This window comes from Telopea speciosissima, chromosome 3 (assembly GCF_018873765.1).
Source record: "Telopea speciosissima isolate NSW1024214 ecotype Mountain lineage chromosome 3, Tspe_v1, whole genome shotgun sequence".
Lineage (NCBI taxonomy): Eukaryota > Viridiplantae > Streptophyta > Magnoliopsida > Proteales > Proteaceae > Telopea > Telopea speciosissima.
Window position 1 is genome coordinate 8,438,463 of NC_057918.1, and position 12,823 is coordinate 8,451,285.

Here is a 12,823-nt window from a genome sequence, read left to right on the forward strand (position 1 = left end):
AATTTGAGAAATTCTTTGGAAATTCTTACTATTGCATCGATCCTTTCAAAGATTTGGGCTTGGAAGTTGGGTACTGTACAGCTGGATCGACGTCAGTGTAGCTTTGATATCCAGAAGTTCCAGAAGTTTAATCAAATCTAAAACTAATTTATTAGGCATCTCATTAATAAAACCTTTGGAGCTCGTGTATAGTTTAGGACAGAGGAGAGGGCATTTAAGGAGAACCTGTCAAATAAAAGGTTATTTAGGACATTACAGTCCAAATAACATGGGAAACATTAAGCCTAAAAGCTTCAACAAATCGATTTTATTTTTTAGTTAAAGACTTAAAAATGGTTAATGCCGAGTTAACAGTTAATACGTTCGATTACGAGGCATAAAAATTGTTTTACGTGAAAAGCAAAGAAGAGAGAGAAAAACCGTAGTTCCGTTTCGCTTGGTTGTTCTAAGAGCACTTAGCCGTTACTTTGCCAGATGGAGAGGAAACCGTGAACCGGGAAAGATCGAAAGTATCGATCATGAAAGAAAAGAAAAAAAAAAAAAAAACGGAAGAGAGAGGATGGAAAAGCAAAAGACACTAAAACCTACCAACTACAAAACAAAACACAGTGTCTCTCTAGTCTCCATCGATCACACTTCTCTCCTTTTCCCTCTCTCTTGCACGCAAATTATTATTATGATTCTTCTAATCTTCTCTCATTCCAACCACCCTTTGCTGGTCGTGCTAATACTTGTTTAATTCATTTCTACTATAATATATTTTTTCCTTATTCTGGCGTTTCGTGTTTCTTTTTCTCTAATATGTCTCCTTTTTAGAGTTGTAGTTGTTCAACTGTTGTTCATATTCTTGTAAAGTTTGCTTTTTTTAAAAACTAATTCCATTCTGTTCTTAGAATGCGATTTCTGTTTGGGTTGTTGATATATCGAATTTAGTCTCAGTGTAAGAGAATGTGTTTTGAGATTTGAGTGAGCTCCTCGGTATGGATCTAGAGAATGGGATTTATGGCAATCGTGTTAAGGTGAGATGGGTATCTAGTAATTAGGACTATTGTGGTGTTATTGAGCACCTCCACTTCCAAGTTTTCTGATAATTTTCTTTTGTTGTTGTTGTTGCAGAAGGATTCATGGAGGACCGTCTTGACTCTAGCGTATCAGAGTTTGGGTGTTGTATATGGGGATTTGAGTACTTCTCCTCTCTATGTTTACAAAAGCGCTTTTGCAGAGGATATTCACCACTCGGAGACGAACGAGGAGATATTCGGAGTTTTATCTTTCGTGTTCTGGACGCTTACACTGATTCCGTTGCTCAAGTATGTGTTCATCGTGCTCCGGGCTAACGATAACGGTGAAGGTGGGACATTTGCTTTGTATTCATTGCTTTGCCGGCATGCTCGGGTCAGTTCCTTGCCCAACTGCCAAGTTGCAGATGAGGAACTGTCAGAGTACAAGAAAGATGGCATTGGTACAAGGGGCAGGGGTATTGGATCGAGCTTAAAATCCACGCTAGAGAAGCACAGGGTTTTGCAGAGGGTGCTGCTAGTTCTGGCTCTAATTGGAACTTGTATGGTCATCGGTGATGGAGTCCTCACTCCGGCCATTTCTGGTACTGGGATTTTGATTTACGTGTGTGGTTTCTTTTATGATTTTTCGGAACTTTGGGTGCTTGACTCACATGATTATGTGGTCTTGTGCAGTTTTCTCTGCAGTGTCGGGTCTTGAGCTTTCCATGTCTAAAGAGCATCACAAATGTAAGACCTTCCGTTGTTCCTCTTTCTTTCTGTATGTGTGGTTTTACCGTTTCCGCAATCCCCTTTAAAACTATTAGGCGGCGTCTTGGCTCTAGTAGTTTAGGGAATCATTTTGGGCTATTGAGCTTCTTTTTCCATGCCAGGGGCTCTAGTAGTTTAGGGAAACATTTTTGGCTATTGAGCTTCTTTTTCCATGCCCGGGGCTCCATGGTGTGGTGGCCTCTGAAGAAGATGACAAAAATTTTCTTAGTTGTTTTTCTCCTTAGGGGTGATCACTTGAAAGTATTGTAGTTATCAACTGAGATTGGCATCATCTACCGCACCAGACACTGATATTTTGAGAGGCCTTTGGACATGTCATATGTCGCATACGACGTCTCTGAACCCGAGAGATGCATTCTTAGAGGCTTAGACATTGCAAAATCTAATTTATTATGACTTGTGAGTCCAAGTTCAGTAGTTATTGAAGTGAAAAGCCTGTCTTCATGATCTGCAATGTGAAGCTACTGAAACTACAATAGAATATCAATCTGAAATAGTTATAGATCTTGAGTTGGAAGATTTACGTATGACGTAACAAACACATACTTTAATCCATGAAGACCCTTTAGTTTTTTTTACCAAGGATCACTTGCAAGTTGCTACTTCATAAAAGTGGTTGTACTCCTTCCTCTCACAGATAATGACATTATTCTACCATATATGATTAAAGGATTAATACATACAATAGCCCCATCAACCACCATAAACGTAGGGATGAAAATTCTGGATTTGTGGGATTATCAGGTAATAGGTGTCAACTTTGATGCCGGAGGAACCTAGATGACTTAAAAAGAGAGGTTATTAAATATTGAGCACTGAGTACACAGTTTTGGCTCTCTTTCCTGTTTGAAGAATTTAAAGATATACTTCCATTTCCATTATCACCTTCTCGATCAGTGTGTTGCAAGTTCTCTGTAATATCTTCATTATCAGTATGCTACAGTCGTCTATTTGGTGTCACTATTACTTTAAACGCATTTTGAAAAGCTTTCATTATAAGTTGTTTTTCCTTTTCTTTATTATCATAAAACCCATGAGTGTACATATGAATATTGTTACTTCTCATTGTCCTCAACCTACTGGTTTCTTTCTAGTGTTCAATTTTCTCTAGAATCAAATAACGGTGGGATTTAAAGTTGGACGTTTGTTTGAGACCAGGAGCCCCTAGGTGTTCTAGTTCCTGCACTCATGCTGACAGGCACTCTGTTGGTGAATTAGTGGGTTATGTTGAGTCCCACATTGCTCAAGGATGAAAAGAAACGATTGGTTCATAAATAGGAGTGGGAAATACATGGGTAGACCATAGGAGGAGGGACACTTTGCTAATTCGGTGATGGAGGGTTTAGGGTTCCTTTTAACACGCGTGTGCACCGACATGCCTCGGCGGGTGTGGTGTGTGTGGAATTTCTCTCTGTCTCTGAGCTGTCTCCTGTATTCATTACATGTGTGGAGTTGTCTCTTCCTTCTGATATGCTTTTATGGGGTGTTATCTTACCCTCTTCTCTTCTACTATTCTTTTTCTTTTTACTTTTTATTTCTCTTGATTCCACACCAGGTGGAACCCCTATTTCTGGTTCAGTTTTCAGATTGTTAGCTTGGTCATCTTATTCTAGTTTTGTTTCATCCAATATTTGTCCCTACTCTGTCCTATTGATTCTACATAGATCCTGGTATAATTGTAGTTCTTGTTTCTAGATTTTTTTTAGAACCCTGAAGGCCTGAACTGCATTACTCCCTGTTCTCTGCCCCAAGCCTAAGTTGACTTTGAATAAATAAGACAAAGATGTAATACAGAGTAACGAACTTAAGAGCTCATAAAATTCGAATTTTACTCTTCGTAGAAACAATTCTTTGAATATCTTGAAGGGTAATGAGGAAAGGCGGGGATTGAGATAGATTCCCAAATGTTCAGATATTAAGAATTAAGCCATTGGCAAATTCCTACTGGAAATTGGTCTAGCTTCCATTTGGTTAGTTTCTACTAGTTTCTTTAATTCTGATTCTTGGGGTGGTTCGCCTTGGTTTCCAGCCATGGACTGGAAGTTGTTCTCTACTAATGATTGCTCGCCTACTCCCAACCTTCTTCTTTGTTTTTTTTCTTTTCATACACTTCAACTACGGATCCACTATAGTCCTTTGGTTGGATAAATAGAGGCTTCATTATCCAAACAGGTACATAGATTCCTTGTACCATGGTTAATTAGAAATTATAGTCCTGCTTGAGCCTCCAAATTTTATTTATATAGTTACCTGATTTCACTTTAAGAATTGGTGTTTCTTGAGTCAGAGCCTCAGAGGCCTAAAACAGTTGTCAGTTATTGATACTCAATTGAGTGGTGAGGAAAAGGAGGGGAAAGCTGACTGGGATTTCTATCACATATTTCTCATTTCTCTCTCTGTTGGCAGCCCTGCAGTGAATAAAAAGAATAATTGGAAGGGAGGCAATCAGGTACTTTCACAAAACTAAGGTCTCGATTAGGTATGGCCGTATGGGAGGATGTGTGTAAGCTGTGAAAGCAAAATAGTGGCGTTTTGATGTGAGGAGATGTTTGAAGTAAGAATTTTCAGAGCAAGGGGATAAGATTAAGTAAGCAACAGACGTTTGGAATTAGGAATCTGGGGTTTGAGAAGGAATTGAAATAAAAGACTGAAAAGGACCGATAGGGAGCGAAAATTTAGGGTGAAACTGGATGAGAATATACTTTCTTCAAGTTGTCGACAGTTGGAGTGATTGGAATTGTCCACATAATTTCCTGTGAGCTTGGATTTGAATGGTATTTCACTTGGGGCCATCTTCACATTCAAAATTTTCAGCTTCTGATCTTTCAAAAGATTCAAATTGAGCATATTTTACTCTTCACAGCACCTCACTGTGATGAGACTAGGATACCATTGTAGTTTTCTTTTTATTAGAATGCTGAAGTTTGGTCATGTGGTGTATTTAGGGGGTCTAGCTTAATCGAGTGCAGGATATATAACTTTATGTAGATTAGTTGAGTAGAGTTGGTTCAGTTTAAATAAGATGCAAGACATCTAGTCAAAGTGGATTACTGTTCACAAGCTTTTAGCTTCTTAATTCCTTTCTTTTACAGGTCTATTTTATTCTTACATATAATTGGGTGTGGGATCCTTTTGGGGAGTGTTATTTGTTATTTTGAATATTGAATAGAGAGGTTTCTCTGTTAGGGATACTGTCAGGGTGATGCCGATCGATTATAGGTGGTTCTGCTGGTGGTGGGAAGAGTAAGAAAAAGAAGGATGGAGATAGATTGCTGGATAAGGGAAAAAGGGGGAGGGGAAGAGAAGAGAGGAGGAATGAGGCAACAACCTCAATTCTAAAACAAACCAAATTAACCAATTTCTATTTTATACTTAAATCGTAGTGAGGGCTTTGCCCAGTACAGCCATTAATAGAACTTGAAAAAGAAAGCAAAACAGAATTTAAACTAAATCTAACTCCTCTAGCCGCAAGCTAATTTGGAGTGTTATTTATTATTTTGAATACTGAATAGAGAGATTTCTCTGTTAGGGATATAGTCAGGGTGATGCTGATCGATTAGAGGTGGATCTTCCGGTGGTGGGAAGAGTTAAAAAAATAAGGATGGGGAGAGATTGCTGGATAAGGGAAAAGGGCGAAAACCCAATTCGTTTTTTTTTTAATTTTTTATTTTGGGGGGGGGGGAGAGAATCGTATGGGGAGAGAGAAGAGAGGAGGAATGAGGCAACAACCTCAATTCTAAAAAAACCAAAGGGAAAGAGAATGCTACCTGGTCACCGCACCCCTGCGCCCAGACACAAGCCCCAAAACCAGCCTAGCAAGGTTGTGGATTTGACTGTTGTGAGAGGCAGCCTGGTCTGATTGAAAGTTTTTGTTGGTTCGATGGAGCATCACTTAAGGCAGCCCCAGCCCAGAGAGAAGCATGAAGAACAAGACAAAACAGACTTCAAAAAAAGAAAAGAAAAGTTCCTGTTCACATGAACAGTACCCAAGCTATTTTCATGTGGTACTGCTGCTCACGTGAACAGTGTAATGGGTCCATAAGCCATGAATGGAGAAGGAAGTCCAAGCAAATAATTGAGATTCTGTGGGCCCCACTGAAGATAGCAAGACAAAACAGATTTTATTGATGCCTAATAGTTTCTAATTTATTTAGTTTCTATTTAGTATCCTTCCTTTTGTTTTAGAAGGCTGATATATAAATCCTTAGTAGTTTCTAATTCTAGTTAGTTTCTATTTTCATTAAGTTGCCATTGTCACTAGTTGCTAGGTTTAGTAGTTTCTATATCCTATTTTCTATTTTAGGAAGTTTCTATTTTCTACCTTCTATTTTGTAAGCTTGCCTAAGCTATTAATAGGGCCCCCTATTGTAAGGAAGGATCAGAATTGGAGAATTGAATTTGTGGCCAAGCTTGCCATCGGTGATGGGAGAAATTCCATGTTTCAACAGATGGGATAGCTATGGGTGAGAGACCCAGGCTGAGAGAACCATTCCCCTACCCCCCCCTCCCTTCTTTATCTTCTTTTCCTTTCTTCTTATCCTTGTATGTTTCGTCTTTTATTTAAACAGAAAAAAAGGTAATAAAGTTTCTGTTAGTCAATTTGTTCTTTATTATTTTGTTGATCCTGGTTGCCATTGATCTCTGGCTAGTTTCCCTGGTTCGAGGTTGACTCTGCATTACTACTATTACGGAGAACCAATTTGGTTTTCTGCCCAGAAGATCCATGACAGAAGCTATTTACTTAGGAGACTCATGGAAAAATTTAGAGATTGCAAGAAGGATCTCCATGTGGTCTTTATTGACCTAGAAAAAGCTTATGACAGTGTCCCTAGAGAGTTAATCTGGCAAGTTCTAGAGAAGAGAAATGTTTCACGTATGTGGACATAATTAAAGATATCTATGATTGTGTGGTGACTAGTGTAAGAACTGTAAGAGGGGGGGATCAAGGTAGTGAGTTCCCAATTACAATTGAGTTACATCAAGGATCAACTTTAAGCCATTCTTTGTTTGCGCTTATTATGGATGATTTAACCAGAGACATTCAAGATGAGGTTTCTTGGTGTATGCTTTCCGCTGATGATATTGTTTTGGTGGATGAGACAAAAGCAGGGATTAACGCCAAGTTGGTTATGGAGATCAACCTTGGAATCAAAAGGTTTTAAGATAAGTAAAACGGAGATGGAGTAGTGAAAATTGATGAGAGGGAGATTTCGCGCAGTGATTATTTTAGGTATTTGGGCTCAATCATAAATAAAGAAGATGATATAGAAGATGATGTTTCACAAAGAATTAAAATAGCATGGGTGAAGTGGAGAGGTGTGTCTGTAATGTTGTGTGATCGGTGTATTCCTTTAAAACTTAAAAGGAAAACTTTATAGGACAGTCATACGACCGGCTATGATGATGGTACGGAATGTTGGGCCGTTAAGAAGCATCATATAGATAAACTCAGTGTAGTGGAGATGAGGATGTTGAGATGGAGAGGCTGTTTCCCGACCCAAACCCACGACCACTAGGTTGCAATGGAGCAACCTTACCGTTGTGCCGGGGTCCGCCCTCATGATAAGACTATACAAACCACAAAATATACATAGCTCGGAGCTATATCAAATTTCCTGCAATGACCGCCTGGTTTTGCCTATGATCAGCAAGGTTGATTACTTCAAATGCTTTAGGGGTGGTTATCCAATCAGCCAAACACTTCCCTACATCAAGGCATGGCCTTGAGATAATTCTTCTTTTCCCCAACAAAGCACAGGAATCCAAATAACTATTTTCTACACTCTTTGCTGTACATGTATTTGCATTATAATGTTGATAACCATTTGTTCGCACGAGAATCCAAATATCTATTTTCTACACTCCTGCTCTAGTTTAACGTTCACTCTACTAAAAAATTCTGTAATTTTGCAGATGTAGAGCTTCCGGTAGCCTGTATCATACTGGTATTTTTGTTTGCTCTCCAACACTATGGCACTCACCGTGTGGGATTCCTGTTTGCACCAATCGTTGTGACATGGCTTTTCTGCATCAGTGCAATTGGTGTGTATAACATATTCCACTGGAATCCCCATGTGTATCAAGCTCTCTCTCCGTATTACATGTACAAATTTTTGAAGAAGACCCAGAGGGGAGGTTGGATGTCTTTAGGTGGTATACTGTTATGCATAACAGGTACATGATGAGTGTGTTAGAACGACAGTTTTCATTCCATTTACCACGGAAAACATATTTATTTCTGATGTTCATTTTTTTGTAATTGTAGGTTCAGAAGCTATGTTTGCTGATCTTGGACATTTCTCTCAATTATCAATCAAGGTAAAACTAGTTGCACTACTGATTTTCATTTTACAAATCGTGAGACCTCCTTTTGTGATTGAATCAATCTACTCACTTGTTTTATTTTACATCTTTATTTCTTTCCATAGTTGGTGTCCAAGATCAGAAGCTATGTTTGCTGATCTTGGACATTTCTCTCAATTATCAATCAAGGTAAAACTAGTTGCACTACTGATTTTCATTTTACAAATCATGAGACCTTCTTTTGTGATAGAATCAATCTGCTCACTTGTTTTATTTTACATCTTTATTTCTTTCCGTAGTTGGTGTCGTAATTGGTGATGCATTATTATGCTTCAGGATGAGCAAGACCAATTTTGCATTTAAAAATTTTCATCGAGCTCACCACTAAAATAAATTTTCATCTGCATTTTGATGTAGTGCCATTTTCTCCCCTCCTTTATTACTCCCTTATTTCTATCTTCATCACTTATGCTTTTATTTAGATAGCAACTCCACCCTATGCATCTCTTAAAAAAATTTGGAAGCTTCCTTTGTGGCTTGAAATAGGGCTTTTGACCTTCATCATAAAATTCCCTTTAGGAGACCCAGTTTAAGGCATTGAAAACCATAATGAAACTTTTAATCCAATTTGAGATCTTGCTCCCTGTAGCAGGGTTTTTGGGACTTCATGTCATGGTGATGGGACATAGTATTCTGTTTGTAGTTGCAGAACTCTATTCTTTCCTGCTTTCCTCTTGTTTTATATATATATATTAAATAGAAAGAAAAAAGCTATCAGTAAGATACATTTAAAGGTACTACATGACCCTCTTTGGGTACAAGCACGGAGAGGGAGAGGAGTGAGAGAGGGTTGTTGAGCCACTAACTGCCACAGCAAATGATTAATTATGGAGAGGGCAGTTTTTAGACTAGGATGGAGTCACCAACCTGCCCAAGGGTGCAGTGCTCTTTTCTACTTAGAGCTGGGAACCAAGTATATAATGGCCTGTGATGTACATGAGTGGTGAAAAAAATTGTGGATCTGCATAAATAACCTCAACTTCTAAATATTAAATTCTATGATTCACAAGGTCATTATCCACTTTTGTAGAAGAAGTCACAACTACAGTTATCAAACTAGACCAGTTACCGACCCAGTTTGGAGGGAATTTTTTGATAGTTAGGCCCCAAGGTAGTTTGGAGAGAAGTTGCAAGGATTTGCCAGTTTGGTTGCTGGCTCAACAAAAAGGTGAACCAAGACACCATAAATAAATTTTCAAATAGAGCAGATTTTCGAGAACCAATAGTGCTGGAAACCATTCTGGCACATTAGTTATAACTGCCACGTGGCATGTCGTTTAATGCTCAAATTAAGTGGACATATTTAACACGTCATCATCTGCTCATGGGTTAATTTACTTGATTTAATATCTTTTCTTACTTAACCGTTTGTCAATATAATGCTTTGATAATTGTCTGAAAAGTCGATTCTATTAAAAGAACTTGAACTTTTGAAGAAACCAAACTAACGAAACAAGGGGTGGGTCTTTACCAACTTCAAAATCAAAGATTGTTGTGTTCTGTAGTCCATATCAGCCCTATACGCAACTTGATATTGCACTTTACTCCTACAAATAATATACCTTGATGTTGTGAACTTTACTCTTTTTAGCTTCATGGAAAAGGGCTGTTGGTCCACAACTTGCTGCATGTAAAGAGGGCTACCTGACAAACTGTAAAAAAAAAAGATCTATTTGAATTGATCTGTTAATGTTGGTTATTTCAGTTCTCTTTCTCAGTTGTTCTTTGCGTAGTTTGTTGTGTTTTTATAAGGTATGCCATTATTTCATTAGTTTTATGCTTTTAAACTACCTAAAGTAGCATTTGCGTGAATGTTTAATTTCCAAAATCCACTGTCTTCTGATTTTTTCTCCAAGACTGTTAGATGGATCCCTCACTGCCAGAAGTTCTCCTTTGTTTAAGACACCAACAAAGTACTGTCCTCCAAGCTATCATGCTGAAAGAGATGAATGACTCTCTGCTAATAGCAGAGATTTGAATCCATGTTCCCTTTTTATACATGTTCTAAACAATGAAGAGGCTCGAGCGTTAAAAAATAATAATAATAATAATAATAAAGTAAACAGCAATTTTCAGACAAATTCTTTTGCTCCCCCCCCCCCCACCCCCTTTTTTTTTTCTCTTGGAGAAACAATTCAAAGAATTGGAGCTTTTTCTAATAAATTTATGGCCACTGCAGATTGCTTTTACCTCTGTGGTTTATCCGTCCTTGATACTCGCATATATGGGACAAGCTGCTTATCTATCCAGGCATCACGATATTGAAAATCACTACCGGATTGGATTTTATGTATCTGTACCAGGTAGTTATTTTGATTTTTCTTATAGAGAAATATAGGTTAATTGTAGGAAAGGGATTCTGAACTAATTGGAAATAACCAATTTTATTGTGTCAGAGAGGATAAGATGGCCAGTTCTGGCAATAGCCATTCTTGCAGCAGTAGTTGGAAGCCAAGCCATCATTACGGGGACCTTCTCAATCATCAAGCAGTGCTCTGCCTTGGGCTGCTTCCCAAGGGTCAAAATAGTTCACACATCATCTAAAATACATGGCCAGATTTACATTCCAGAAATCAACTGGATTTTAATGCTGTTGTGCTTGGCAGTTACCATTGGATTCAGAGACACAAAACGGATGGGTAATGCTTCAGGTATGGATATCACGGTTTCAATATTCCATCTGATTATTCACATTTCAATGGTTTATCTTTTATTTTATAGAGACAATTTTGTGGTATTGTCAGATGAACTAAACAACATTAATCTTAGAGCAATATAGATTATACTTCTAGATTACTGATGAGTAGTGATCTTAAATTTCACTAATGAAACAGAAGCAACCCTGCAAAATAAATAATTATGGATTTTAGTATTTGAGAAGTAACTTGTAGATTTTCCTGTTACCTAGATCATCCCTGACCTTTGTTAACTTTCCATGGAACAGGTTTGGCAGTTATAACTGTCATGCTAGTCACCACTTGCCTGATGTCTCTGGTTATAGTTCTGGTGTGGAATCGGAATATCCTTCTTGCTGTTTGCTTCATATTCTTCTTTGGAACCATTGAGGCACTCTACTTCTCAGCCTCCCTCATCAAGTTCTTTGAAGGGGCATGGGTCCCTATTGCCCTTGCCTTCATCTTCCTGGTTGTCATGCATGTTTGGCACTATGGCACACTCAAGAAGTATGAGTTTGATGTCCAAAACAAGGTCTCTATCAACTGGATCCTGAGCTTGGGGCCAGGTCTGGGGATTGTACGTGTCAGGGGCATTGGTCTTGTACACACTGAACTTGTATCTGGGATCCCCGCAATTTTCTCCCATTTTGTTACCAACCTTCCTGCCTTCCACCAAGTTCTAGTCTTCCTCTGTGTCAAGTCTGTCCCTGTTCCGCATGTTCGGCCTGAGGAACGGTTCCTTGTAGGCCGCATTGGTCCACGAGAGTATAGGCTTTACAGGTGCATTGCACGTTATGGGTACCGTGATGTGCACAAGGATGATGTAGAGTTTGAGAAGGACCTTGTTTATAGCATAGCAGAATTTATCCGGTCGGAGAAACCAGAGCACAATGAAGGGGTGGACTCGGAGAAGGATGATGAGAGAATGACAGTTGTTGGGACATCTTCTGCAAATTATGAAGGGATACAAATGTGCGAAGATGATGATGATGTGGATAATGCTGAAGTCACAGGCCCATCGGAGCTTAGGGAAATACAGTCTCCAGTGGTGCAGAGGAAAAGAGTGAGATTTGTGTTGCCCGAGAGCCCAAAGATAGATGATGCTACACAGGACGAGCTTCAGGATCTAATGGAAGCAAGGGAGTCAGGGATGGCATTCATACTAGGCCACTCCTATGTAAGAGCTAAACGCGGTTCGAGCTTAATAAAGAAGTTGGTGATTAATTTTGGGTATGATTTCCTGAGGAGGAACTGCAGGGGTCCATCCTACACCCATAACGTTCCTAATGCTTCTACACTCGAGGTGGGGATGATCTACCATGTTTGACTTTGTTTCTACAATACCATCTTGTATTATCTATTGTGTATATCTTAGATTTACAGTGATGTCCATGGTGGATGAGAAGTGTTCTTTCCTGCCACGGATTCTAAATAGGGAATGCATATCTGAGTGTAACTTTGATGGTGAGGGATGTGGTAGCCTGAAGGTCCACATTGATGCAATTGTGATAGAATCACAATTTGTAGCTATCGGTGCAAGTCACCGAACTACTATGACAGTGAAACCTACATGCCCAACAAACCGGCCTGGGGGTTCTTAATTTTGGGAAATGAATTGAGCAGCTAATGTTGATTCTCATGATTTGTTTATGACTTGATCAGTAGCAATTGAGGTAGTTTGAGGAGTCGGTTACCGACAAGGTGTCTTGCTCATAATTAGATGTGTAGGTTAATGTGAGCAGAGCACTGAAAGATGAGTCCATTCATGAAAGATGGGTATTTGAGAGTTCTTGTTAATCATGGAAGAGAGGTTGTTGAACTGTGAGAGGACAAAAAGGCTACCCACCTTCCACCCCACTGAAGCTAAAACTGTGGAAGTTGGTTTCTTAGACCCAGTTTCTTAGCTATCAACTTGTGCAATAACCAGGGTCTATCGTACGTCCATGTACATACTATACATTTACTCAAAACTCCTGTGTTACCATATTTTGCGTG

At 38.9% G+C, this 12,823-nt stretch overlaps 1 protein-coding gene across 1 annotated transcript; it reads left to right on the forward strand.

The window, feature by feature from the left end:
- Positions 1 to 768: 768 nt before the first annotated feature.
- Positions 769 to 12,443, forward strand: LOC122653563 (potassium transporter 6-like). The gene is made up of 8 exons (XM_043847434.1): positions 769 to 1,019; positions 1,117 to 1,603; positions 1,695 to 1,748; positions 7,704 to 7,964; positions 8,056 to 8,108; positions 10,333 to 10,456; positions 10,550 to 10,804; positions 11,098 to 12,443. The coding sequence occupies exons 1-8, from the start codon at positions 981 to 983 to the stop codon at positions 12,153 to 12,155; spliced, it is 2,331 nt and encodes a 776-aa protein (XP_043703369.1). The 5' UTR covers positions 769 to 980; the 3' UTR covers positions 12,156 to 12,443.
- The last annotated feature ends 380 nt before the right edge of the window (positions 12,444 to 12,823 follow it).

What these genes read in the sequence shown, in the direction of transcription:
- LOC122653563 (XM_043847434.1), top strand. Translation starts at nt 981, where the DNA reads ATGGATCTAGAGAATGGGATTTATGGCAATCGTGTTAAG. An exon ending in GTCTAAAGAGCATCACAAAT is followed by an intron (nt 1,749 to 7,703) that starts GTAAGACCTTCC and finishes GTAATTTTGCAG; the next exon opens with ATGTAGAGCTTCCGGTAGCC. An exon ending in TATACTGTTATGCATAACAG is followed by an intron (nt 7,965 to 8,055) that starts GTACATGATGAG and finishes TTGTAATTGTAG; the next exon opens with GTTCAGAAGCTATGTTTGCT.